The sequence below is a fragment of the Gossypium arboreum genome, chromosome 4 (genome assembly GCF_025698485.1).
Source record: "Gossypium arboreum isolate Shixiya-1 chromosome 4, ASM2569848v2, whole genome shotgun sequence".
Classification (NCBI taxonomy): Eukaryota; Viridiplantae; Streptophyta; class Magnoliopsida; order Malvales; family Malvaceae; genus Gossypium; species Gossypium arboreum.
In genome coordinates, this window is record NC_069073.1 from 21,723,774 (window position 1) to 21,750,872 (window position 27,099).

General features: G+C 36.8%; 1 protein-coding gene and 1 non-coding gene across 3 annotated transcripts; both read left to right on the plus strand.

Annotated features, from left to right (window-relative positions):
* Nucleotides 1-6,939: 6,939 nt before the first annotated feature.
* On the plus strand, nucleotides 6,940-7,042 carry LOC128292035 (small nucleolar RNA R71). Its single transcript, XR_008282019.1, has one exon. It is a non-coding gene; the product is annotated as a small nucleolar RNA R71 (small nucleolar RNA).
* A 3,401-nt stretch (nucleotides 7,043-10,443) lies between these two features.
* Nucleotides 10,444-18,098, plus strand: LOC108460800 (histone-lysine N-methyltransferase, H3 lysine-9 specific SUVH4). 2 transcript variants are annotated; one of them, XM_053027182.1, is made up of 16 exons: nucleotides 10,444-10,708; nucleotides 10,877-11,374; nucleotides 11,530-11,598; nucleotides 11,795-11,863; nucleotides 12,349-12,403; nucleotides 12,541-12,650; nucleotides 13,298-13,474; nucleotides 13,944-14,042; nucleotides 14,918-15,016; nucleotides 15,428-15,477; nucleotides 15,568-15,656; nucleotides 16,429-16,588; nucleotides 16,696-16,801; nucleotides 16,908-17,090; nucleotides 17,250-17,486; nucleotides 17,723-18,098. In XM_053027182.1, the coding sequence occupies exons 2-16, from the start codon at nucleotides 10,886-10,888 to the stop codon at nucleotides 17,834-17,836; spliced, it is 2,106 nt and encodes a 701-aa protein (XP_052883142.1). In that variant the 5' UTR covers nucleotides 10,444-10,708; nucleotides 10,877-10,885; the 3' UTR covers nucleotides 17,837-18,098. The 2 variants fall into 2 exon arrangements, with proteins under 2 accessions (XP_052883142.1, XP_017615945.1); XM_017760456.2 differs by having other exon boundaries at nucleotides 10,444-11,374.
* The last annotated feature ends 9,001 nt before the right edge of the window (nucleotides 18,099-27,099 follow it).

Below are 27,099 nucleotides of genomic sequence, written 5' to 3' on the forward strand. Positions count from 1 at the left end.
AAGCCTTAAGTTAGAAAAATACCAAAATTTACCAAATGTAAGGCTTGAACTTGGGACCTCTCACACACACCCAGACCACTCAACCACTATAGTAGACAGATATTTATGACAAATTTTACAGAAGCAGAAATAAATAATTAGGGTGCTACAGTATCATTCTTCCAATGAATACATCTATATCTCTACCCGTGAACTTAACTACTACAATAGCCAAGACTAGCCATCTCCCCAATTGGAATTGTAGACGACATAATAATCCTTCTAAGTATCTGAATCAAATGCTCACTTTGATTCTTTTAAGGGATTACGAACTCGTTTAGATTATCTACTAAAGTAAGTTGTCTTTCTCGCAATGTAAAATTTTTTATAGTGTCGCTTACCATCAGTTTGAACTTAAACAATCAATGAGCTAATATTTGCTTATCACAACTTCGCTATGTATGCAAAACATGAAAGATAGAAACATAAAAGACATAATAGTGAAATGTGAAATTAACTTTATTTATTTATTCTTCGTTCAGATACATAGAAAATAATTACATATTTACTACAATATGGGAACATTTCCCAACAATTTCTTATTAGACTAAAGACATGTTAGGTTCATCTACCGATATAAGTTGTCTTTCTGTATTATGATCTAACCACGTAATACAGCTTTGTATTAGTTAAACATTAGATAATCAGTGAGCCAATATTTGCTTCCATTTTGCTTTGCATGTGAAAACCATTGAGGACAATATATAAAGGGTATTAATGTAATTCATGGATAATTTTATTAAACCAATCTATTCGAAACATAAAAGTGTTCATAGGAAAAAAATACTACACTTAGGCATCAGATCCAATAAGAGCGTCTCATGAAGGTCACTTGATTAAATGAGGCTCATTTGACCCATTTAAACTGACCAGATTAGTGGAACATAAGGAGAGCCTATCTATTTGAAGCATTAATGGTCTAGTGAAACACTCAAGTAAAACTAGGGTTATCAAGGTAAATATCTAAAGTAATCTTAGAAGATTTTGTAATATCAGGGGATCTTGGAAAACCCCTTAAGAATCTTAATTTGTAGATTGACTTTGATTTTGACCATTGATGTAATTTAAATTGTACCATTAGATTTAGGGAGCTCAACTATAAATAAAAGCTTTCTCCCTCATTTGTAATCATCCCATTATTGTGCAATACAATACATTTGAGAGCATTTACTCAAACACTTGATGAACTTATGATCGCAATTTTCGTGACAGGTAAGTTTTAAATATTTATAATGAATAGTTCTTGAAACTAACTATTATCACGATAAATGCAAGTGTACCTATCGAACAGTAGTATAGTTTTAGCAAGACCGGATTGTCGAACCCAAAGGAACTAAAAGTCCTAGTAATGACTGCCTTTTTATTATCTAGCCTAAGAATAATAGGGTTTGTTTTACCTAACTAATTAACTAAACTAAGAAATCACAGAAAATAGAATTGGGGAATGACTTTTAGAAAACTCGATTGACTGAGACAATACCTAAGGAAAAATCCACCTAGAGTTTACTTGTTATTCTAGTTCCGAATCAGACGATTTATTCATTTAACTTGTTCCGTAGAGATCCCTAAGTTATGTTATTATCCCTATTCAAGACTAATTACGTCTAATCCCTAGATTGAATAATTGAGACTTTTCTCTAATTAACACCCTAGGGTTGCATTAACTCGATCTATGGATCCCCTTATTAGGTTTCACCCTAATCCGGCAAAATCTTGTCATCCTATCTCTAGGCGCGCAATCAACTCCGCTTAATTATGACAAATGTACTCTTGACAGGGTCTATTCCTCCTCTGAATAAGAGCTTATCTTGAATCAGTATCCTGGGATATCAAAACAAGAATTAAGAACACATAATTAAGAACAAGTTAAATATTTATCATACAATTCAGAAAATAATAACAAGATTCATCTTAGGTTTCATTCCCCTTAGGTATTTAGGGGATTTAGTTCATAACTAAAAAGGAAAACATCTCAGAAGAATAATGAATACAAAACATAAAGAAAACCCAAAACTCCTGAAGGGAAATTGAGGGGAGATCTTCAGTCTTGATGGTGACTCTGGATTTTGAGATGGATCAATCGGCTTTCCTTGAACAGTTCCTTGCCTCCTTTTCTCTGTGCCTCCTATTTTCTTCCTCCTCTAGGGTGTATTTATAGGCTTTTGGAATGCCTAAGAACCCTTAAAAATGGCCTTTTTCGAATTGGACTCAACTGGGGCTCGGCAGGGACACGCCCATGTGAATCGTGTTTTGAATCTGCCAAATTGACACGGTCGTGTGGTCTGCCTGTGTGAGGAGGTCCAGGCCGTGTTGAATTTGTACTTTGGCCCATTTTTCTCTATTTTTGGCCCGTTTCTCGTTCCTTTCACTCTCCTATGCTCTCCTAAGTATAAAACATGAAATTAAAGCATTAGGAGCATCGAATTCACCAATTCTAAGGAAAAATCATCCATAAAATGTGTTAAGCATGAGGTAAAAATATGTATAAATTACAGTTTATCAAATACCCCCACACTTAAACATGTGCTTGTCCTCAAGCAAAATCCTCAACTCATAATCAAAATAAATTCTTCTTAACTTACAATTTCTATTGATAATGTCTCAAAATAATCCACAGGTAATCATACATTGAGAATTCAACTAAAAGAACATCAAAGTTTCAAACATTCCAAGTTGAGCATTTTATCTTGAAAACATAGGTGTCTCCTCTCATCTAAGTAATTTCCTTTGATTCAGAATATTATAGAGTTTCACATCCTCACTAAAGATTCACTTAAATCACTCGAGGTATTTAAGGACAATGAATGAAGCACTCAATAGTTAGTAATGAAAAGTCATTACCATAAGCTTGCATGAAAATCAAGTCTCCATCACTATAAATTGAGTTGAAACATCAATCAAAAGGTCTTTAGAGGGTTATAAGAGGTTTGATTAGGGGATGCGGTCACAAGCTGAAAGAAAAAGGTTAGAATCGAGATCGAATTGAAAAATTGCCTAACTAGAAAAATGACTAGTCATTAATTGCATACAACAGAGCTTCTTCTCAGAATATGGAATTTAACTTTTTTAGCTCAAAAGATCACTACTACTAATATATATACATATTATTTTTCAAGAACAAGTTAAATAAATAAAAATAGAATAAAACATAGCTAAGCAACTATTCCAACTCAGATCTTGACAAAAATAGGGATCAATTTAATTGAGGGGATTTTAACAATAATGGGTTAAGGGTTAATGTTAAGGGTAATAGAAGAAATGAGTTGTTAGGCTCAAGAGGGTTCACTAAGGGTCAATCGTGGAGGTAGGCTTTTCATGGCATGAGTGGGTTAATCCTAAGTGCCTCTATCATCTTGACATATTAAATTAAATAGTGTAGTCTTGACATGCATAATCAGGCAAGTTCTAGAATAACAGTTCAATACTGACGCACTGAAAGCAATAATAAAAGTGAGCATGAAAGAATTAATAGATGCTCAAAAGGCTCAAAAACCTCACAAAAATTATGGCTTTTTGATGTTTAAACTTGTGAATTCCAATTGAATATAATATTAGACTTAGGGAAACAACCTAAAATTTTAAATTCTTAAAAATCAACTTATCATGCTTGATTCTCTTAATGTCTTAAAGTTTAAACAATCAATGCATAAATGCCTATGTTTTAATTCAAGATATATCAATCAAAATAATAAATCAATCAAAATTTATCCTAAATATGATATGAGAGCTTTTCAAGAGAACAAGGTAATCATTCAGGGATTTTCTGATAATGAAATGAATACTTTCCACACTTAATGTACATTGTCCTCAATGTACAAAGATAGATATATAGAAAAGAATATAAAAATAAGTTAGGGAGAGAAGTGAAACTTCCTGAGTGATGAATGAATTTCCTTGAGCTGGAGGTTTGGAGAATAATCGACGCGATAGTGGAGGAGGATACTCTAGTGGGGGTAGAGGTTCGTTAGCCCACAAATCCTGCACCAAAAGAATATTATATCTAGTGGTAGCTATGGTCGTGATCGAGCAGGACATGGCAATTGTGGATACCCTTTCCCGGTGGAGTTTTTAGTTCCTATGCGATTGTGAGCTTTGGAGCTCTCTATACCTGTGAGAAAATCAGGAACTTTTTAGGGGATATTAGAAAGAATATTTACTCATAAAGAAATAATCGAAATTTATAATTATAAAATAAAATTCTAAAATGTAATAAAAATTAAAAAAATATAAAATAATAAATAAATGTTTTTAAACATCTTCATCGTTGGATGGTTCGCGAGGTGGGACTGGCGATGAGATGTGAAGGTGCTGACAAATCTGCTGTAGAGTAGGATCAATGTTATCAAACCATTGAAAACACTGCTGCTCGAATTGAGTGAGGCGCTCAGAGATGTCAGTATATGAAGTCGCCGCATGAACTGGATAAGAAGTGGTGGTGGCCGATACGGTGGGTCATCGGGCTGTGAGGGTGCACACGGCTGTGTCTGGCGTTGTTCGCTTCTCTCACGCCCATGTTTGTAGGTCCACGCCCGTGTTAATTTAATAGGTTCGACCACTGGTACTAAACACAGGCATGTCGCATGCCCGTGCTATTTTAAAGGGTTCACCCACGGTTCTTCCACACGGGCGTGTCGAACTCCCATGTTGTTTTGGTAGGTTCGACCAGGGCCATGTTGCACGGCCGTGGCGTTTTATCGTAGCCCGTGTATGGGGAAAATCTTTGCCCTGTTTTCACATAGTCCTAAGCACGCCCTTGTACTTGGCCGTGTCTCTGTGGAAAACCTGTATTCAAGAGCTCAGTTAGTAAGTTAGGTGTTGAACACTAAAATTTAAAGAAGTTAATACAGTTAGTGCTCGGGTTACCTCCTGATAAGCGTTTATTTATAGTTTAAGCTCGACTTACCTCTCCATTGAATGGTCATGGTAGTTCGAAGAGTTTATACTTCTCATTCCTGCTATCCATCTTATCAAAATAAGGTTTTAGACGAGTGTTGTTTACCTTAAAAGTGCCGAATTTGGAATGAATTACCTCGACTGTACCGAATGGGAAAATGCTAAGTACCAAAAGAGGGACGTCTTTATTCGGTTTGGTAGTGACAATGTGAGGATCTGCGGCATCTAATAAAACTTTATCTCCAACCTTAAGTTGATTTGGAAAGGTATTAGCTTGTTCTGGCGTAGTGTCGGTTTATCGGGTGTTCTCAATTTTTACGTCCACCATTCATCTAGCTCCTCGATTTGTAGCCTTCATTCTTCATGAATATGTCATCTACTATTGCTTGAGAATGGTTCATGTACTTCATTCAAACTCATTTCCTGCAAAGTATGTTGTACCATATTGTCAATTTTGATAGAATGGTTTAGACGATCACCTTCAATTTTCGATGTGTTGCTAGAATTGCGAGCTTGAAGGGTGATTGTTTCGTCTCCCACACGAAGTGTGAGCTCACTTGTGCCAACATCAATAATCGTTTTAGCAGCCGCTAAAAAGGGCCTTCCTAAAATCAAAGGAGTGTTGCTATCCTCCTCTATGTCTAGAACAATGAAGTCAACGGGAAATATAAATTTATCGATTTTAACTAGCACATCCTCAATAATACCCCTAGGAAATCTTATAGTTTTATCTGCTAATTGAATGCTCATCCTAGTTTGCTTGGGTTTCCCGAGACCTAGTTGTTTGAACATTTTGTAAGGCATGACGTTAATACTAGCCCTTAAATCAGCTAATGCATTATTGACATCTAAACTACCAATTAAGCAAGGAATTATAAAACTCCCTAGATCTTTTAATTTTTTGGGTAGCTTATTCTGTAGAATAGCTGAGCAAACTGCGTTTAGCTCCACATGCGACGTCTCGTCCAACTTCTGTTTGTTTGCTAAAAGCTCCTTTAAAAATTTCATTACGTTTGGCATCTGTGACAGAGCTTCAATAAACAGTAAGTTAATATGTAATTTTTTTTAAGAGTTTAAAGAATTTACCAAATTGTTCATCTGAGTGGTCTTTCTTTGTCGCGTTGAGGTATGGCACACGAGGTTTATATTCTACATTCACTGATTTGTTTTTATTATGACCTACCTCACCTAGACTTTTGCTCACCATAGTTTCTTACTTCGGTTCTGGCTCAGGCCCAATGAATCCTTCTTCATCTTGAACATTAATTGCGTTGAGCTGTTCCCTTAGGTTGGGTTCAGTATTACTTGGCAAGTTATCTTGTGGTCATTCGAAAATTAGTTTGGACAGCTGGCCTACCTGAGTTTCAAGCCCTTGGATTGATGCTTATTGATTTTTAAGTGCTGTCTCGGTATTCTGGAAATGAGTTTCTGACATCGATATAAACTTTGAGAGTATCTCTTCAAGGTTCAGCTTCTTCTCTTATTGGTAGGGTGGTTGTTGAAAACCCGGAGGATGTTGTGGCCTTTGATTCCCTTGACTTCCCCATGAGAAATTTGGGTGGTTCCTCCAACCTGCATTGTAAGTGTTACTATATGGGTTATTTTGAGATCTAGAGTTATTGTTACCCATATATTGGACTTGTTCCTCCTTGATGCTAGGGTTGAAGGGTTGATACTCTGTGCATGCTCTTCCTCCATTTGTCTCGCACCTCATTACTGGATGTACCTGAGTAGAACCAAGTAAACCATCAATCTTTTTATTTAGAAGTTCTACCGGTTTGACAAAGATAGTAACCGATCGACGTTATAAACACTCTTTGTTTTAGTTGGCTTAGTCCTCATGACTTGCCACCGATAGTTATTCAGTGACATTTCTTCAATAAATTCGTAAGCCTCTTCAGGTGTTTTGTTGTTGATGGTTCCCCCAGTAGCTGCGTCAACCATTTGCCGAGTCGAAGGATTCAGGCCATTATGGAACATTTGAACCTGTAGCCAAAGCGGTAACCCATGTTGGGGGGCACCTTCTCAAAAGGTCCTTGTATCTCTCCCATGCATCGTAGATTGTTTCTAAATCCATTTGCACAAAAGAAGAGATATCATTGCGTAATTTAGCCATTTTAGCCAGCAAAAAATATTTTAGTAAAAATTTTTCGGTCATTTGTTCCCAAGTAGTAATTGACCCTCGTGGTAACGAGTTCAACCACTATTTGGCTTTGTTTCTAATGAAAAAGGGAATAACCGAAGACGAATGACATCATCAAAAATGCCATTAATTTTAAATGTATCGCAGAATTCCAGGAAATTTTCCAAGTGGGTGTTTGGATTCTCATCCTGCAAACCGTCAAACTGAACAAATTGATGTATCATTTGAATAGTGTTAGGTTTTAGTTCAAAGTTATTCTCAGCAATAGCAGGTCTAACTATGCTCGATTCAGTTCCTGTTAAAAAAGGTTTAGCATAATCATACATAGTGCGTGGAACAGGATTTTAATTAACCGCAATTGCAAGAGGTAGCTGATTGTCTTGGTTTTTAGCCATCTCTTCGGTTGGGGTTTGAGTATCGTCCTCTTGCTCGTTCTTTGTGTATCTTAAGCTTCGCCTTATTTCTCTTTGGTTTCTGTGAACTGTGCGATCGATTTCTTCATAAAAAAGTAGTGGTCTTGACGGGTTTCTTCTAGTCATAAACTATAAAAACCTACCAAGAGAAAGAAAAAGTAAATTAATAAATAAAAATAAAATAAAATTAACTTGCAAGAAAAATAAATGGTTAAAGTAATAAAAATTGAGTGTTCCTAATATCTTAGTTCCCCGGCAACGACGCCAAAAACTTGATCTTGATTTTCGTGACAGGTAAGTTTTAAATATTTATAATGAATCGTTCTTGAAACTAACTATTATCACGATGAATGCAAGTGTACCTATCGAACAGTAGTATAGTTTTAGCAAGACTGGATTGTCGAACCCAAAGGAACTAAAAGTACTAGTAATTACTATCTTTTTATTATCTAGCCTAAGAATAATGGGGTTTGTTTTAACTAACTAATTAACTAAACTAAGAAATCACAGAAAATAGAATTGGGGAATGACTTTTAGAAAACTCAATTGACTGAGACAATACCTAAGGAAAAATCCACCTAGAGTTTACTTGTTATTCTAGTTCCGAATCAGACGATTTATTCATTTAACTTGTTCTGTAGAGATCCCTAAGTTATGTTATTATCCCTATTCAAGACTAATAACGTCTAATCCCTAGATTGAATAATTGAGACTTTTCTCTAATTAACACCCTAGGGTTGCATTAACTCGATCTATGGATCCCCTTATTAGGTTTCACCCTAATCCGGCAAAATCTTGTCATCCTACCTCTAGGCGCGCAATCAACTCCGCTTAATTATGACAAATGTACTCTTGACAGGGTCTATTCCTCCTCTGAATAAGAGCTTATCTTGAATCAGTATCCTGGGATATCAAAACAAGAATTAAGAACACATAATTAAGAACAAGTTAAATATTTATCATACAATTCAGAAAATAATAACAAGATTCATCTTAGGTTTCATTCCCCTTAGGTATTTAGGGGATTTAGTTCATAACTAAAAAGGAAAACATCTTAGAAGAATAATGAATACAAAACATAAAGAAAACCCAAAACTCCTGAAGGGAAATTGAGGGGAGATCTTCAGTCTTGATGGTGACTCTGGATTTTGAGATGGATCAATCGGCTTTCCTTGAGCAGTTCCCTGCCTCCTTTTCTCTGTGCCTCCTATTTTCTTCCTCCTCTAGGGTGTATTTATAGGCTTTTGGAATGCCTAAGAACCCTTAAAAATGGCCTTTTTCGAATTGGACTCAACTGGGGCTCGGCAGGGACACGCCCATGTGAATCGTGTTTTGAATCTGCCAAATTGACACGGTCGTGTGGTCTGCCCGTGTGAGGAGGTCCAGGCCGTGTTGAATTTGTACTTTGGCCCATTTTTCTCTGTTTTTGGCCCGTTTCTCGTTCCTTTCACTCTCCTATGCTCTCCTAAGTTAAAACATGAAATTAAAGCATTAGGAGCATCGAATTCACCAATTCTAAGGAAAAATCATTCATAAAATGTGTTAAGCATGGGTAAAAATATGTATAAATTACGGTTTATCAACTTAGTTTTCTTATGACTTCTTTGTTCACTTTTTGCTTCTTTGTTTAAGAGTTTTGCTGCTGCTTTTATTTCTTTACCTTAGAGAATTTTCTTTGTGAATTCTCACTTTTGAAAGTAAGGTTGACTTAAGTAGATTTGAAGCAAAAGAATGGCCTAAGGCCACACAGTTTGTTAGACTAAAGTTCTAGCCCCATTACACTAGCTCATTGAAACCAAAAATGAATTCCATGTAGAACCAAATGAATATAAATTGATGGAAATGATGAAAGTAGATAAATGAATTTGTTTTCTCACTTGAGTATAGAAAGAACTTGAGAATTAATTTAAGGTTTTGAATTATTATTTAGTTAATTAAATAATTAAAATTCTAAAACTAAATTAAATTAAATAGTCATTGTGAATCATTGTATATGAAAATTAAATATATTTCCTTATAGATTCTTTTACAGTAAAGTTGTCATGATTTTAATGACATTAGGATTGAGTTGAAAAAATTATGTAATTGAAAAATTATTTTATCTAATTAAATAAATAATATTTATTTTGAGAAAATAATATATTGAGTGAGATTAAATTATAAAGTGTTAGGGTTAAAAGTTCGGAAAACACATATAATTAAACCAAATATAAGAGGTCCAAATCCTTTAATACAAGATGAAAAAGGTGACAATCCTAGTAGTTTTGAAGGGTGTGCCACCCACCCCATCCATTATAGTAAGAATATTATTTTTCATTAAATAAATATTATTTGTGTTTTACCAATTCAACTAAGATTCTTCTGTCACTCTCCATAATTAGATCACACCAGTAGAACTATTTACATAATATTCATATATTGTAATTTACCAGAAAGTAGTGTGAATTTATTTTCTAAAAAATAAATTTTATTTTCTGGAATTACAATTTTACCGGTTTCTATTTAGAGAGAATTACTTTCCTACTGAAAGTAATAAGTTCATTTTAGTTTTGTTTTGATTTGTGATTATTCGAGCTCACATTAAAAGTAATTCGTATTGCAAGAATAATGGAGAAAATTATTCGGTTGAAACTTAAGAACGTCTAAGATTTATCTCGCACAAAGGACAAATACTTTTTAAAAGAAAAATTATTACTATAAATATTACGAGCCAATTCGATTTTTAAAATTTTAATTTTTATTATAGAAAACCGTTTTTAAACCATATTTTTCAACAAAAGATGCAAATTAAATTTGAGATTATGTATTTATTTTTCATATGTTTCCATACTTGTTGAATTTTATTCCTTTCCATAATAGAAAAGATGTAGAATATTAAATTTGAGAAAAATATGTCTTTTTTTTTTATAGAAAAAAGTTCGAAAAAAATTAAATCCATTAAACCTTACAAATCGGAATACCTGAGAGACACCCAGCGTAGTTGTAGGAAAATGTACAATATGCATGTATGTTAGTATACACTATCCCCACAAACTTTTATTTTTTCCTGTTTTCCTATTACATAGCAAAAATGTATGTAAAAGTTAAAAAAATAAAAACCTGCATCTTCCCTCCTCTGTCTCTCACTGTCTCTTAAATTTTTAATTTCGAATTTAGTCATCCAATGAGTTAAGGATTCCCCTGCTGTGCTGTGCTCTGCTGTGGCTGTGGCTGTGGCGCTGTGAGTTTGTGCTTTCCCTCATCCATCCATCCATCCATCCATCCTCGCTCCTTACTGTCAAATCTTTGTTTCTTAGCCTTTTCCTCTTCTAACCCTAACTTTCCCCTCTCTCTTCTCTTCTACATTCCTTCTTTCATTTCATCATAGCATCGCATTCTTCCGTTTTAGATTTTCGATATGGTGGTTCAATCGCCGCATTCGCTCCAGAGTTCTGTCCCTACGCCTAAAAACGGAACCAAAAGGGTCCAGATTCAGGTAAAAGAGAATGGTTCAGCGGTCACGGACAACGTCGCCGGACAACGGAGAGCCAGTGCCAGATTACAAGCCGCCAAACAGAAAGCTGAGATGGAGCTTTTGGCAAAGCGGAAACTGGAGCTTCTGAATGAAGATGTTGGACGTAGCACCAAAAAAGTTAATGTGGATGCTGAAAAGCTAAAGCTAAAGCTACAACCTGCTCAAACCGTGATCCAACAGCTTCCTGAGATTTCATCACTCCCTGCTGACCCTAAAATCAACAAGAAAGTGGCGAAAATGGTGGAACGAGCGGCCAAAATTGCAGAGGGGCTTGACGGTACCAATGCTCCCAATGTTGCCGAGAAAAGTGCACATATGAAGGTCAAGGAGACTATAAGGCTGTTCAACAAGCACTATCTTCACTTTGTTCAGGTCTGTCTCTATTTCTACTGATTTTCGGTCTTCATGTCAGTTGAAACTTCACTACTCTGGTTTCGTTATATAATGTTTTGCATTGCATCCTGTTCATCATTTGAGATCGGTTAAGCAGATTTTATTCTTATACAATCTTTTCTAGTTCTTCATAGGAAGAGGAAAAGAGGTGCGGCGCAGCTAAAGTTGACAAGAAAGCCCTCAAGGCCAAGAAGAAGGCCAATGTAAGTTATTCTTGTCTTTTCTTTCAGTTATACGGCTCATGATAATCAAGCTTTACGTTTGTGTATCTTTGTGATAACTTTTCTGACGTTGTTGCCTCTTCTACCTGTGACAATGGTGAAACATGGATTCTTTTTTTCTCTTTCAGTCATGCAATGTGCTTCTTAATTTCATTGTTAATGTACAAACTATTTGCAGAGAGGAAATGTTTCTGAGGCTGATGTTAAGGCCAAAGCTAAGCGACCTGACTTAAAGGCAATATCAAAGGCAAGTGAATGAAAATGTGCTGCCTGTTCTTTTCAGTGTCTCAGACTTGTGCTTTTTGTCTGTTTGGTTATTCTGTTTAAGACTTCATGTCTTTCATTTTCAGTTGTTCAAGGGTAAATTTATAAACTACCCACTTTCATATTTTCTCCTCTAGTTTGTTGATTCAAATCATATTGGTGAGATGGGATCATATGCTATGTTTCATTAGATGAAAAGTTGTCATCGCTCCTTATAAGAATAACATATTGTTAATTCTTTTTATATTTTTTTCCCTTGAAATATCAATAGGTATTTATTGGCTGTTTGGGTGAACTATGTTGAACTGTTCTGATGATTATGAATTAATGATAACTCTGTAAAACATTCTCGATTCCATTTCTTATTCTTATATTTCTTTTTCTTTAAGTATGGTATTATGGTGTTAAATTAATACTGATTTTGATGTTACACGCCCTAATATTTTCTCAAAATTAAAACATTTGCAGATGATGGAGAGAAATGAGGTGCTTTATCCTGAGAAAAGGATAGGTAGCATTCCAGGTTGGTTGTGAGAGCTTATACCAGTTGTGTTGTTTCATGCTGGTGTTAGTTGGCTAACGTGTGCTCTAATGGGCATTCCAGATCTTGTTTCATGAGTTTAAGAAATTATCCTCTAAGATGTATTTAATGTATGGCAGGCATTGATGTTGGTCATCGGTTTTATTCTCGTGCTGAAATGGTTGCGGTTGGTTTTCATAGCCACTGGTTGAATGGTATAGATTATATGGGACAGTCCTACAAGAAAGGGGTAATACATTCAATATTTTCCTGTGAATGGGTTTTAGTGATGTCTGCACTTTTTTAAAAGCTTTTTATTTATTTCTTCAATGGATGGCCCTTTGATTTAAAGATGCTTTATAACTTCATTATCATACCCTTTCTACCTTGTGCACTGCAAGTGTACTCTCAAGCCTGCCCAAAAATTGGATAGAATCCAGGTTGTGCAGGGGGTTTCCGCTGTTACTTTTGCTGTCATCAAGTGCTGATGGCTACCATTAAGAGCTGTTGTTGAGTAAAATATCTCTTAATAGAAACATGTATGAACATGACTTGACATCTGAAAATATGGTCGCCTCTTGCCCCTCTTTTTCCTTTCGTACCAGTTCAAGGCTTTCAGTTTCCATCTTCGCTAGAATCATGTTTTATTAACACTGTAATTACCTTGCTTATTTTTTTTGTTTCCTTATTTATTTCTATTTAGACATTCTAGACAGCTTTTGCTTTTCCTGAATGAACTCTTTGGTGCATGCTCTTTAGGAGTCATTCGTTTGGATGTTTTCAATTGAGTGGGTTCTTTTGTTTTTGTTTGTCAAAGAACGAAACCATCGTGTCAATAACATTTACAACACAACCAGCTCTGTTTTGTTTTACATTTTTGTGGTTGGAAAACTGCAGGAGTATGAACACTATATATTCCCGCTTGCAGTAGCTATAGTTTTATCTGGCATGTATGAGGATGATTTAGATAATGCTGAAGATGTTGTTTACACTGGACAAGGAGGACATGACCTAACTGGTAATAAACGACAAATTCGAGATCAAGTTTTGGAACGTGGTAATCTGGCACTGAAGGTATGAATTTTAAGTTCTTATGGATTTACATTTTATATACTTGGATGGTTGTAGATTGAATTTGTTACTAGTTGGAAACTACATATATTTGAAATTTTCTCATCATACTTGGGATAAAATATTTAAATAGAGCGCAATGGCATGCTATCAATATAATTATGAAAATGGTTTGTCTTTTGTGCGTGTTTATTTGAGACTAAATCACTATGTTGTTAGAATGAACAAAAAAAGAATCACTATGTCGTTAGATGCTTGCTAATCGCAATTGTCATATCTTGGGTTCAAGATAAAAGTTCTTTTGTGCATGTGCACGCATGTATCTTGATGTTATGTTAGTGTCAGAATGTCTTGTCTGGCATTTGATTATAGGTTTTAAATTCTGTTGCATCTTGAACTTTTTCAATGTTGGTAGTGTACATCTCATTGGAAGTTAGTTGTCTGCTTACTTTCTGCCTGATTTTATTTATAGAACTGTGTGGACCTTGGGGTGACTGTCAGAGTAGTTCGAGGTCATGAATGTGCTAATAGTTACTCTGGGAAAGTTTATACATATGATGGATTGTACAAGGTAAGTTTCTGACAATTTATTCAGCTTCTCATTTTCTAACATTTTATTTGTTGGTTCAGGTTGCATGATATGTTTTCATTAAATTTATCATGTTATATGTTGTGGCAATAAAATAAATGGTAGATTTACTTTTCCCATTGTCTGTATGAACTATGATGAATAAAACTGAAACCATATTCCTAATTCTTTGTGAATAATTTGAATGCATACGATCATATTATATTTCCTTCTGCGATAAGAAACTGATCAAATATGGCAAATTTGGATAATTTTTTAATATGATTAACTTACCTTGGTGATTCCGTCATGGCTGAGTGAGTCTTGTATTCTTCAACACAAACATGCAGTTCTCTTGCCGTTCTTGAGAGAAAGACTGATTATTCCAAATATTTTTCTTTCGGTAAAAGCCAAAAGTTAAAGTGATAGCATGGCTTCATTTTGCTCAAAAGATTATGCAAACAAGTAGTTTGTTGCATGTCTTCTTGATGGGTGACAACAAGCTCTGTACCTATCTCGTGCTATGGCTTAAATAACTGAATGTTGAGTGTTTTGTTTTGCTTTGCTTTGCTTTTTACAATTTTTTCAGTTTTCAGGTTGATTTGTCTTTTACTTGCTTGACATTGTAGCCTTGTGTTTTTTTATCATGCAAGGCACGGCATATTTTTTCCTGTAATTTCTTAAATATTTAAAAACTAGATAATATTCTTTTAGTCTTTTTTGGAAATTATCTTTTATAGTATTGGATGTGCCTTTAGTTTAGGGTTTTTTTTTTTTTTAAATAATAATAGTAGTCTTTGTTGATTTGAGAAATTGATGCTTTTTACCTAGCGTTCAATAGGACACTATGCATTTCAATACCTGCTCCACATTTGCAGGTTGTTCACTACTGGGCAGAGAAGGGTATTTCTGGGTTCACTGTTTTCAAATATAGATTGAGGCGGCTTGAGGGGCAACCAACATTGACAACTAGCCAGGTTTACTATATATTTTATGATTTTGGTTGGCTACTTGCTCTAGAAGGCCATTTATCTTCAGACCCAATGTTATTTGAATTTCACTGAAGATAATGATTGTTCTGTTATACTTTCCCTGTAAATTGAATTTCCACATGCAAGTTTTAAAATGAGAATAAATCTGATATTTATTCATCCAAATAGAGTATGTAAGAGGTTTTAGTACAATGGTGTAATCGGTGAAATAGGACTCCAGAGTCTGGACTCTCTTTGGAGTCTTATTTTCAAATTTCTGATCAAACTGGGATTACTTTGCTTTCATGAGAAGATCTGTAGATCTCAAAAGAATGATGCGAGAATTCCTGTTACAGGAATTTGGATTTTTCTGTTGGATCTAATTATTGTAATCATGTTTGTTTACTCTTATGATAGGTTCATTTTACCTATGGCCGTGTTCCCCAGTGTCCGTCAGAAATTCGCGGGTATTTGAAGAATTAAATATTACATAAAATAATTGCTTGCCATTAATCAAATTTTCTAGTCTCTCTCAATTCGATTGTTTATTGGTTAAGGCTGGTGTGTGAGGACATAAGTGGTGGTCAAGAAGTGGTTCCTATTCCAGCTACTAATTTGGTTGATGATCCACCTGTTGCACCAACAGGCAAGCTTAACTTTCTAATTTGTTTCTTAGTAATGTGTTTTCATGCAGAATGAAATCAATAATATATTAGAGATATGCTTCTGGTTATAAGTTCATACTAGTTCACCAATAACATATCTGATCTGCTTCTTCTCGTGAGTTTGATAGTCCATAGCTCATTGCCTTCTTCTAGTTCATTATTACTGATTTATCATCTTATGCTGCAAACCTGCCACACCATGTATGAGTGTAAATTTCACTCATTCTGTCTTCTGTTATCTCAAGATAAGTTCCTGTAGATCACTTTGCATGTAAATTGTTCATTGTTTCCCTTTGATAATCTTGTCTTGTCTACAAATCCTCATTTCTAAGTGACTTTTTCTCCTTTCTATTATCATTTGGTGGAAGAGGTCCATTGTTCACATGCTTAATTGTGTTGCACGTTTTTATGACAATCTATGTGAAATGGATTCTTCATTTTTCTTTTCTTTTCTTTTTTCTGGCCAAATTCATTTTTCCTTGAGAAGTCATGTCTGATACATGTGTCTGAAACATATTAGACATGGATATGGGGGTATATACTTGGGAAAAATTGAGCATTCACATACTAGTATCTAACACTCACTCGAGTCTGGGTAACATAGCTAATAATGACACTCTTTTCTTCACTTTTACTTATAGTTTCCCCTCCTTTTTTCCAACTTTATACTTTTTTTATAAAGATAGGTCCATTGATACAATCTTATGCATGCATAATAAGTTATTAAAATTCATCCTGTTCCTGTGTTTTCAGGTTACCAGTATAGTAAGTCAATGAAATTTGCGCGAAATATAAAGCTTCCTGCTAATGCTGCTGGATGTGATTGCAAGGGGCTTTGTTGGGATCCCAAAACTTGTGCATGTGCAAGGCTTAATGGTTCTGATTTTCCTTATGTGCACCGTGATGGTGGCAGGTAAAATCTTAGTAATAGGGAGGCTTAATGGCTTGCGCCGTACTCCTTTTTCTTATTGTTGAAGTTTATTGCTTAATTATGCTCCTGTTCCACTGCTTCAATTTCAGGTTAATTGAAGCCAAACATGTTGTTTTTGAATGTGGTCCAAAATGTGGCTGTGATCCAAGTTGTGTAAATCGTACATCTCAGAGAGGATTGAAATATCGACTTGAGGTTTCTTACTACTGCAAGAAAAACTACTCTGCTCGTTTTTGATTTGGTCCTCTTTGATTCTGGTTGAAATATTTCCAGATAAAATCTGACTTATGTGAATTGACAGGTCTTCCGTACTCCGAAGAAAGGATGGGCCGTTAGATCTTGGGATTTTATACCTGCTGGTGCCCCTGTTTGTGAATATATTGGAGTGCTCACGAGGACAGAAGAGCTGGATAATGTCTCTGAGAATAATTACATTTTTGACATTGATTGCTTGCAAACTATGAGGGGGCTCGGTGGCAGAGAGGTATGGATGGTCTCTTAGCATATAGTATTGCATTTTGCTTTCCATTGCAAGTTGTTGAGTATAATCTTTTTCAAACAAAACACTGTTCTCTGATTTGTGATATTACTGCTCTGAAATCATATACGATTGTATTTATGCTGTTATTCTTTTCCTTGACAGAGGCGGCAACTAGATGCATCCTTGCCAATGATCCAGAACATGGACAAAATTGACGAACAGAGATCAGACAGTGTGCCAGAGTTCTGCATTGATGCTGCTTCTATTGGAAATGTTGCAAGATTTATCAATCATAGCTGTGAGCCTAACCTCTTTATCCAGTGTGTCCTGAGTGCACATCAAGATATTAAACTAGCTCGAGTAATGCTCTTTGCAGCAGACAGCATTCCTCCTTTGCAGGTGATTCCCCCTTATTTTGGTTTCTGTGGAAGCACCTTTTAAAATTTCATGGAAGGTGTTTGGTACCAATTTCTGGATTTTATTGTAATATCTTTAGTATTGCTTCATAAATTCTGATAACGCTTGGAGCTTGAGTTATATATCTATTGGTCTTATTATGATCTACTTATATTTCTCTGTCTTGGGTTGGCTGGTGTTTGGAGTGACTGGATGAAATTTTGATATTTTGTTTGTAGGAGCTGACGTATGACTATGGGTATGCCCTTGATAGCGTTCATGGTCCTGATGGGAAGGTAAAAAAGATGGCATGCTACTGTGGAGCAGAAGGCTGCAGGAAGCGCCTATTCTAGGTCCTGAAGTCGCTTTCATTTCTATCTGCCTGATTTGTTCATGTCAACTTTTCCTTACAAATGGTGGGCAAACATGTAGGTTTTGTTGCGTTTTGTATATGGCCAGCTGTTGCTGGTTGTTACATCTGTCTTTTCTATGTTATTGCAAGTGTAGAAATCTTGTATCCTATATGAGGAAGTACAGTATGTACTGATTCCAATAGGTCAGAGCTCAAGGGAATTTTAATGAAAAAAAGAGAAAAAAACAACTTTTTTTGCTCAATCAATGTGGTTTATGTGGTGGATGTCTTGTTCTGGTTGCAAGTGTTTTGTGCGTTGATGATGCAGAATCTCGGACCCAAATCATAACCCAAAAGATAGTTTTGTTGAATGTGGATGAACGGTTCTTGGAAATAATCAAATCTGAAAAATGTCGATTGAAATAGAAGTAGAATGATACGGCGAGAGAAGAAAGGATAAGGAACAAGGAAGAAACAGAACTTAATTTCACCGAGAATTAAGCATAACTGATATTTTCCCCTCACTCAGCCTAAAAGGGAAACAACCAGCAGTGTTTCATGGTAGTTACAGTAGCTGTTATTCTCAGATGGCAAGGGTGCACAAAATGCACCGTGTAACAAATAATTTATGCAAATTTTGAGTGGTTGATATCAAATTTTGTACTTCTTATTATAATTCTATCTTGTTGGATAATGTTAAGGTAAATTTGTTATCTTCATTTTATATGCTAAACATATGATTTTTGCAGTTTTGAAGATGGTGTACTGGAAGGAAAGATGGACTTGAAACTCATCTAGGGATGCTCAGTGCTGTAACATCTCTGCAGCATCTCTACAATGACCTTGAGTCACCAATTTGCCTCCATCAGCAATGGACACCTTGAGTTTACATTGATGATCCACCAGCAAGTTCAACTTCTTCACTAACTTAGCATCCACAAAAATTATGGGTGCTACTAGAATACACCGGCATGATTGCCCAAGTGGTTCCAAGTTGTGCTGCAGTTCTCATTGTGTTATGGCCTTAAGAACCTTGCATTGCATGAAGTGACAAAATAGGAATGGTGCAGATCTCTCCCTTTGGATTAGTAGACTCTAAGATTTCCTGGCAATCTTGGAATTCCTCACCCTCATTTTCTGACAAAGGTTCCATCAACAATTGATATAATTGGGACATCATGCACTTATGATTAGGTCTATACTTAGCTCTATACCAAAAGCATAGGCCTTTTTTCCTCCTATCTTCCATGTCAGCTTGTGAAAGGGCTCAATTAGTGGACTTCTGGCCACTCATTCCCATAAAAGAGCTTATAGGAATAGAAGTGGACATTGGTGCAAGATTGGTTTTGACAGATGGAAACAAAGATGGAGGTCGGGGCTGTCCCCTTATGCCCACCGGAGCTAGTTTTCTATTAGAATTAGACAAAATAGTCTCAACTTGTCTAGCAACCAAATCACCCTCTACCAAGGACTTAGGCTGGAATAGTTGCTAAGTATTGTCTTATCTCAAGCTTAAGGTTACTAGTAAAGATGTTTAAAGCATATGTTTCAGGAAGATAAAGTTGATTGGGAAAACTTACAAAATCATCATGGAATTGGTCCGTCCAATTGCTTCAAAGAGACCAATTTTGCCATGGGGTCCCTAAAAGAACTAGATCCAAACCTTTCTTTTAAGCTACGAGCATAATTGTCCTAAGACAACAAATGAAAACCTTCTTGTCTTTGAGCATAAAAGTGATGCCAATCGAGTGCCTTCCATTCTAAGTGCAACATCACAGCCCATGCCTTAACACTATCAACCACACCCTTAGTTTCATAATATTACTCCAGCTTTGACCACCACCCTCTAAAATCTATACCACTAGACCTTAGATAGTCCAACTTAAAAGAGCGCCCAGATCCATAAATGGGACTTCCACAAGTAAGTGTCCTAGTGTTGACCAGATCCCCCATGGGAGAAGCAATCAAAGTGTCTCTAGGAAGGAAGCCTAGTGGAGGACTTCCTAGAATGCTCTTATCTCGGTCTTGGGAAGAACCAGCAACAACTACAGATGGCAAGTGTCCCAAGTACTACACAAACAAGCTCTACAACTCAGATTTGGTTTCCCTATGAAAATCTTCCCTGAGCTCCTTCAATCAGTTGTTGATCTTGGTGTCCCATTGAGATAACTCAACTTGGAGTTGATCAACCTCCTACTGCAAGTGACCAACCTTTTTCTACAATCTGGTGGTTAACCCTTCACTAGCCATGGCGAATCAACTAGCTCTGATATCCTTGATACGGTTGTTTCAAGAAAAAGAAGAAAATGGAAGGAAACAAGAGAGGAGAGGAAAAGGAACAAGGAAGAAACATAATTCAATTTCACCAAGAATTAAGCATAACTGGTTTATTCCCTTCACTCAGCCTAAAAGGAAAAAAACTAACACTATTTCATGGTAGTTACAACTATTGTTATTCACAGCCAGCAAGGATGCATAAAACACAATGTAATTAAGGGCATAAAACATACAGTTCAGCTAAAGTCTGAACTCATTGTTTTTACAATTTATTCCCCCTCAAATTGAAACATATAATAACAGTAATAATAACAACGATCATAATTTTATTTTAAATTCTAACAGAATTAAAAATCCTTCGTAACATAGAAGAAGGATTTTTTTATAGGTTTCTTAGAATCCAAGTAAGGTGCTGCTGATTCTTGAATATAAACACTTGAAACTTTGGAAAACTAAAGAGATTAGAATATAAAGTAATTAAAATCTAAAAATAATGAAATAAAGATGGAAAACAATGGAAAGATGAAAATGAAATAGAGTATGGATTATGTAAGATGGATGCATAATTGATGTCCACTAGGAAGTTTTTGGAATAAGGATTCCATCAGATTTAAATAATGGCTCCAATACAACCCTTCACAAAGTAAATTATTTTGGCAATTTCAAAGATGAATACTTCAACTCCAATCCTAGAACAAATCAAGAAGAATGTAACACCCTAAACCCAGTCTAGACGTTCAGACCAAATTTTGGAGAGTTACGTCAATCATAATAAAGTTTCACACTATCTCATTTCAGTCAAAGTAAACCATACAATAGCATATCATTCAACACAACAAAATATAATATATAGTCGTCATAAATTCCATAACATCTTAAAATATTAGTTCCTACTAGTAATTCTGAAAGGGAAAAGAAAAGTTTTACCGAGCTCCCGCGACCTTGACCTGATCAAGATTGGGATCCACCTGAAACCAAGTCAATGAAAATGTGAGTTGTGAACTCAGTGCGTAAAGAAAATTAATTCAAATAGACCTCTTTCATAGTGAAATTCCAATTTCAGATAATCAGTTCACATTAAACGTATTTGCAATTCAAATTTAGAGTAGACCAATTATATATGTACATTTACGTAATTTCAGATCATATGCGGTACCAATCAGATTCATATGTGATTTCCTATTACCACTCGCTACACACCATCTTCTGCCAAACCCAACACACCATTATGGACATTCAATACCCAACCAACCCTGCACACTATTAAGTGTTCGTTTACACTTTTACAGAGAAGCAGCTTAGCTGCTAATTCAGTATATAAGCGCCAAAGTCAGATATAATTTCAGTTGCAAAGCCACGATTTCAACAGACTTTTTCTTCCTTCATATCACTTCACCCCATACTAATACATAATACACTATCGTAATACATGTTTAGTCATCCAAATACGTTACTAAATTAACCCAAACAATTCAATGACAAGGTGATATTACAGAGCATGTTCAATTGTGAAATCCACAGATTAGTCTCAATGAATCAGACAGTTCTCGTAATAACAATTTCAATCATTCATACATTGGGAAACCTAAAATCAAAGTTTAGCATCGTTTTCGGCCTTAGAAACAGTTTTCGGGCCCTACACCCTGCCACACGGCCTGGGCACTTGCCCATGTGCCTTGGCCGTGTGGTTTTTAATCACAAATAGTGAGTTACACGGCCTGGGCACACGCCTGTGTCCCTGGCCATGTGGTTCTTAAGTACAAACAGTGAGTTATACGGCCTAGGCCCACCGTGTGATTCTTAAGTTCAAACAGTGAGTTACATGGCCTGGGCATTTGCCCGTGTTCCTGGTCGTGTGGTTCTTAAGTACAAATAGTGAGTTACACGACCTAGGCACACGCTCGTGTCCCTGGTCGTGTGGTTCTTAAGTACAAATAGTGAGTTACACGGCCTTGGCACACACCCGTGTCCCTGGCCGTGTGAACCCTGCACTAATTTTGGCCATACACAGCCTAGTCACACGCTTATGTGGCCTTAATTCAACAAACAATGAGTTACATGGCTGTTCATACGGCCTACCACATGTCCGTGTGTCCCACACGGCCTAGTCACACGCCCGTGTGCCAGGCCGTGTGACACCAACAGCCATCATTTTTTGTGATCCGAAACTAAAAAAGTAGAGTTTCTGATACGCACCTGATCCGGTTTTGACAGAGAAACGATACGGAGACTACTCGGAACCTAATTATTCATTCCATAAACAATTATATCATCAATTCCAACGTTCAGGAAAATCTCTTATCGTTAAGCATACGTCGAAAGATTTGACATTATTCTATTCCAATTTGCACACTTACCTCGTACGAAACAGGAGGAATCAGCCTAACACGGTGGATTATTGTCTTTGGCAACACCCTTGCCTAAACAATATAATAAATCGAGCGTTTAACAGAAAATTAAATAAACAAGCAAAGTCCTATTTTGACAGAAAATACTAACAGAATGGAAAGCATAACGAAAGGAAGTTACAACGGAACTTATGCTGAATTGGTCTTACAAGCAACTAAACTTCACAACCACACAAGATTGATTGCATGAAGAAAAGAAATTTGAGAAGAAATAGTAAAAAATTAAAGAATTAAAAGGAAAAGAAAAAGAACGATAACTTTTCCTTAGACTACTTAAACTAAACCCACTCTTCTAGATATTTGCAAAAATATATTCCTAATGCGTACGATGGAATTCGAACTCGGAACCAGACAGATGCTTAACTAGTGAACCAACATGCTCATTCTTGTCATCCTTTCATATAGGATTGAACTTAAACTGGTAGTGCATGCTTGTGGGTTGATTCTAAAAAAACAAAACTTTTGATGATGCGACTCAAACTCCAAACCTTAAACTCAATCACAGAACACAGAACTACAGATACAAAAATTAATTACTATAGGTTTTCACAAACAAGTTCTTAAGATTTTAGGGCATTACGACTCTCTCCCCCTAAAAGAAATTTCGACCTCGAAAATTTATCTGAGTCGAACAGATACGGATACAGTCGTTAAATTGATCTTCCGGTTCCTACATGGCTTTTTCAGTAATGTGATTCTGCTAGAGAACCTTCACTAGAGGAATAATTTTCTTCCCCAACATTTTAACTTCACGGTCTAAGATCTGTATAGGTTCTTTTTCGAATGTTAAATCCAGTCGTAACTCAATCTCATTAACAGGGACAATATGTGATGGATCTGACTGATACCATCTCAACATTGAGACATGAAATACATCGTGAATCTGATCCAGTTCTGGTGGTAACTCTAACTGTACGCAATAGGTCCAACCTGCTTCAGAATATGGTAAGGTTCGATGAACCTCAGGCTCAGCTTACACTTGAACCCAAAGCGGAGAACCTTCTTCCAAGGCGACACTTTTAGAAACACCTGGTCACCTACTAAAAACTTAATATCCTTTCTTTTTAGGTCCACATAAGACTTCTATCTATCGGAGGCTGCTTTTAGACGATCCCGAATCACTTTCACTGTATTCTCATTTTCAGATACCAGTTCAGGACCCAATACCTGACATTCACTTAATTCAGTCTAACATAACGATGTGCGACACCTATGACCATATAAGGCCTCGTAGGGTGCCATCTGTATACTAAAATGGAAGTTGTTATTATATACAAATTCGGCCAATAGTAGGTACTCCTCCTAACTACCCCTGAAATCCATCACACAACTGTGAAGCATATCCTCTAAGATCTGAATAACTCGCTCCAACTATCCTTCAGTCTGGGGGTGGTATGTAGTGCTGAAATTAAGTCGGATGCCAAAGGCCTCATGGACTTTCTTCCAGAATCATGAAGTAAATCGTGGATATCTGTCAGAGATGATTGAAACCAGAATCCCGTGTAGTCTTACAACTTTGGTGATATACAGTTTAGCTAACTTCTACAAGAAGTAATCTGTTTGGGTAGGGAGGAAGTGAGCCGATTTGGTCAATCGATCAACGACAACCCAAACCGAATATTTCTTAGTGGGGGTTAAAGGCAACCCCGAAACAAAATCTATTGTTATCCACTCCCACTTACTGAAGAATCTTAACTGGTTGAAGCAACCCGGATGGCAACTGATGTTCTACCTTAACCTTTTGACATATCAAGCAATGGGACACAGAAGCTACCACCTCCTGCTTCAGTTCGGGCCACCAGTAAAGTTCTCGAAGATCCTAGTACATTTTATTTCCACCAGGGTGCATAGCATAGGGACTATTATGCGCCTCCTGTAGAATTGAATGCCTTAACTCCTTATCGTTGGGTACACAAATCCGTCCTTTGAAGCATAACACGTTATTGTTGTTCATGCTAAAATTGGAGTTCCCATTTGAACCCATATGTCGCATTCGCTACACTAAGGTCTCATCGTTCCATTGTTTAGCTTGAATCTGCTCCACCCAACTCAGTTTAATCTGAAGTTCAACCAACAGTCCTCCATCCCTAACCAAACTCAAACGAGCGAACATTACTCTCATGTTAGTCACCGCTATACGGCTAAGAGTATCAGCCACTACATTCGCCTTCCCGGGATGGTATTCTATAGTACAATCGTAGTCTTTAAGTAACTCAACACAATAGCATTGACAGAGATTTAGCTCCTTTTGGTTTAACAAATATTTGAAACACTTGTGATTGGTGTAAATAAAGCACTTTTCACTATGCAGGTAATGTCTCCAGATTTTCAAAGCAAATACCACCGCAACTAGCTCCAAATCATGCGTTGGGTACTTATCCTCATGTGTCTTAAGTTTTCACGAAGCATAGGCTACCACCTTACCATCTTGCATAAGCACGCAGCCTAACCTGATATGTGAAGCATCACTATAAACCACAAACTCCCGACTCGATTCTGGTTGGACTAAAATAGGAGCTTGTGTTAGAACGGACTTGAGTTTGTTAAAATTAGACTGTTGTGCCTCAGACCACACGAATGGAGCATTCTTACGTAATAGATTCGTCAAAAGTGACGCAATCAGAGAGAACCCTTCGACGAACCTTCGGTAGTACCCAGCTAAACCTAAGAAACCACGAAGTTCGGACATGCTTTTTGGCTGTTTCCACTTAGCAGCAACTTTGATTTTCTTAGGATCAACTCAGATCCCTTCCGCCGTCACCACATGACCCAAAAAGGCGACTTCCTACAACCAAAACTTGTACTTGCTGAATTTAGTATACAACTATTTTTCTCGCAATATCTGAAGTACAATACGCATATGACCATCATGTTCAATTTCAGTTTTAGAGTAGATCAAGATGTCGTCGATGAAAACTACTACAAATTGATCCAGATATGGTTAAAACACCCTATTAATTAAGTCCATAAATGCTACTGGAGCATTCGTTAATCTGAAAGGCATTACTAAAAACTCGTAATGTCTAGAATGAGTTCTGAAAGCAATTTTGTACACACCAGTCTCTTTGGCCTTGAACTGATGGTAACCTGAGCATAGGTCAATTTTAGAAAAGATGGACGCTCTCCGAAGCTGGTCAAACAATCCATCAATCCTCGGTAACGAATACTTATTCTTGATCGTCAACTTATTCAACTGTCTATAGTCAATGCACATTCTTGTCGACCCATCATTCTTCTTAACAAACAATACCGGTGCCCCCCACAGAGACACACTCGGTCGGATAAATCCCCTATCAAGGAGTTCCTACAATTATGCTTTTAATTCGGTCAGTTCCTTCGGTGCCATACAATAGGGCGCAATGGACAATGGGGCAGTACCTGGTAACAAATTAATTCCAAACTCCACCTCTCTTTCTGGAGGTACCCCAGGCAATTCCTCGGGAAAGACGTCCGAGAATTCCCTCATAGTGTGGATATCTCCTGCTGAAAGCTTTTCAGAAGTAGAATTAGACACACAAGCAAAGTATGCTTTACATCTCTTTCGGACTAACTTATCTGCTACAAGAGCGAGGATTACATTTGAGAGATAATCTCGACGCTCATCAACCATAACCACCTCCTCATTCTCATTCGGTCTCAGAGTAACCCTCTTAGTTGCACAGTCTAGACTGACTCGATACTCAACAAGCCAATCTATTCCCAAAATCAAGTCAAACTCATTAAAGGGAAATTCCATTAAATCAGCAGAAAACACTATACCCTGAAGTTCTAGGGGTACCCGTATGTATACTCTATCAACTCAGATTGACTGTCCCAATGGACTAATCACAGAAAATTCTCTAGCAGTATTCTCAGCAGTTAAACCCAAATTTATAGAAATAACACTAGCTATATACGAGTGAGTAGATCCAATATCAATTAGTGTATAATACAGGACAGAATGTATAAAGAAGGTACATGTAATGACATCAGCATCATCGCTCTCCTCACGGCATCTCGCTACATAAACCAGTGCCGGCTGATGAGCCTCAGCCTGACCCGCACATCTAGTTAGTGCTCTCTAACCTCTCCAAGATCCATTACCATCCCTACTAGTACCACAACCATGGAATGGTTGCTGAACCTATCTTGGAGGTCGAACAGAATTAGGAGCCTGAGTTTGTGCCGCAGTTGGCACTAAATCAGATCGACGAGGGAAATCTCTAACTCGATGCTCCATCGACCCGCAACGGAGACATGCTCCTAGCTTCCTCTAGCACTCATCTAGATGATGTTTCCCATACTCACCACACAACTGAACCTCGGTCTCTCCAAATGATGCCTCGGCCTTCGGGGGCTTACCAACCTCACCCGCTTCTTAGGGCATTGATTTGAACCAGAGGGATTCAGGTCCCTCTTACACTTATTTCGATCCTTCTCACGATCATGCCGCTCGCGCTCAATGCACTTCACTTTTTCCACTATCTTCACTTTGTCGACTAGGACCGCGAAAACCCGCTCTCTCTGAGGAGCTATCAAAACCCGCAAATCATACCTCAAACCCCCATCAAACCGCACATACTTATCGTAGTCAGATGCT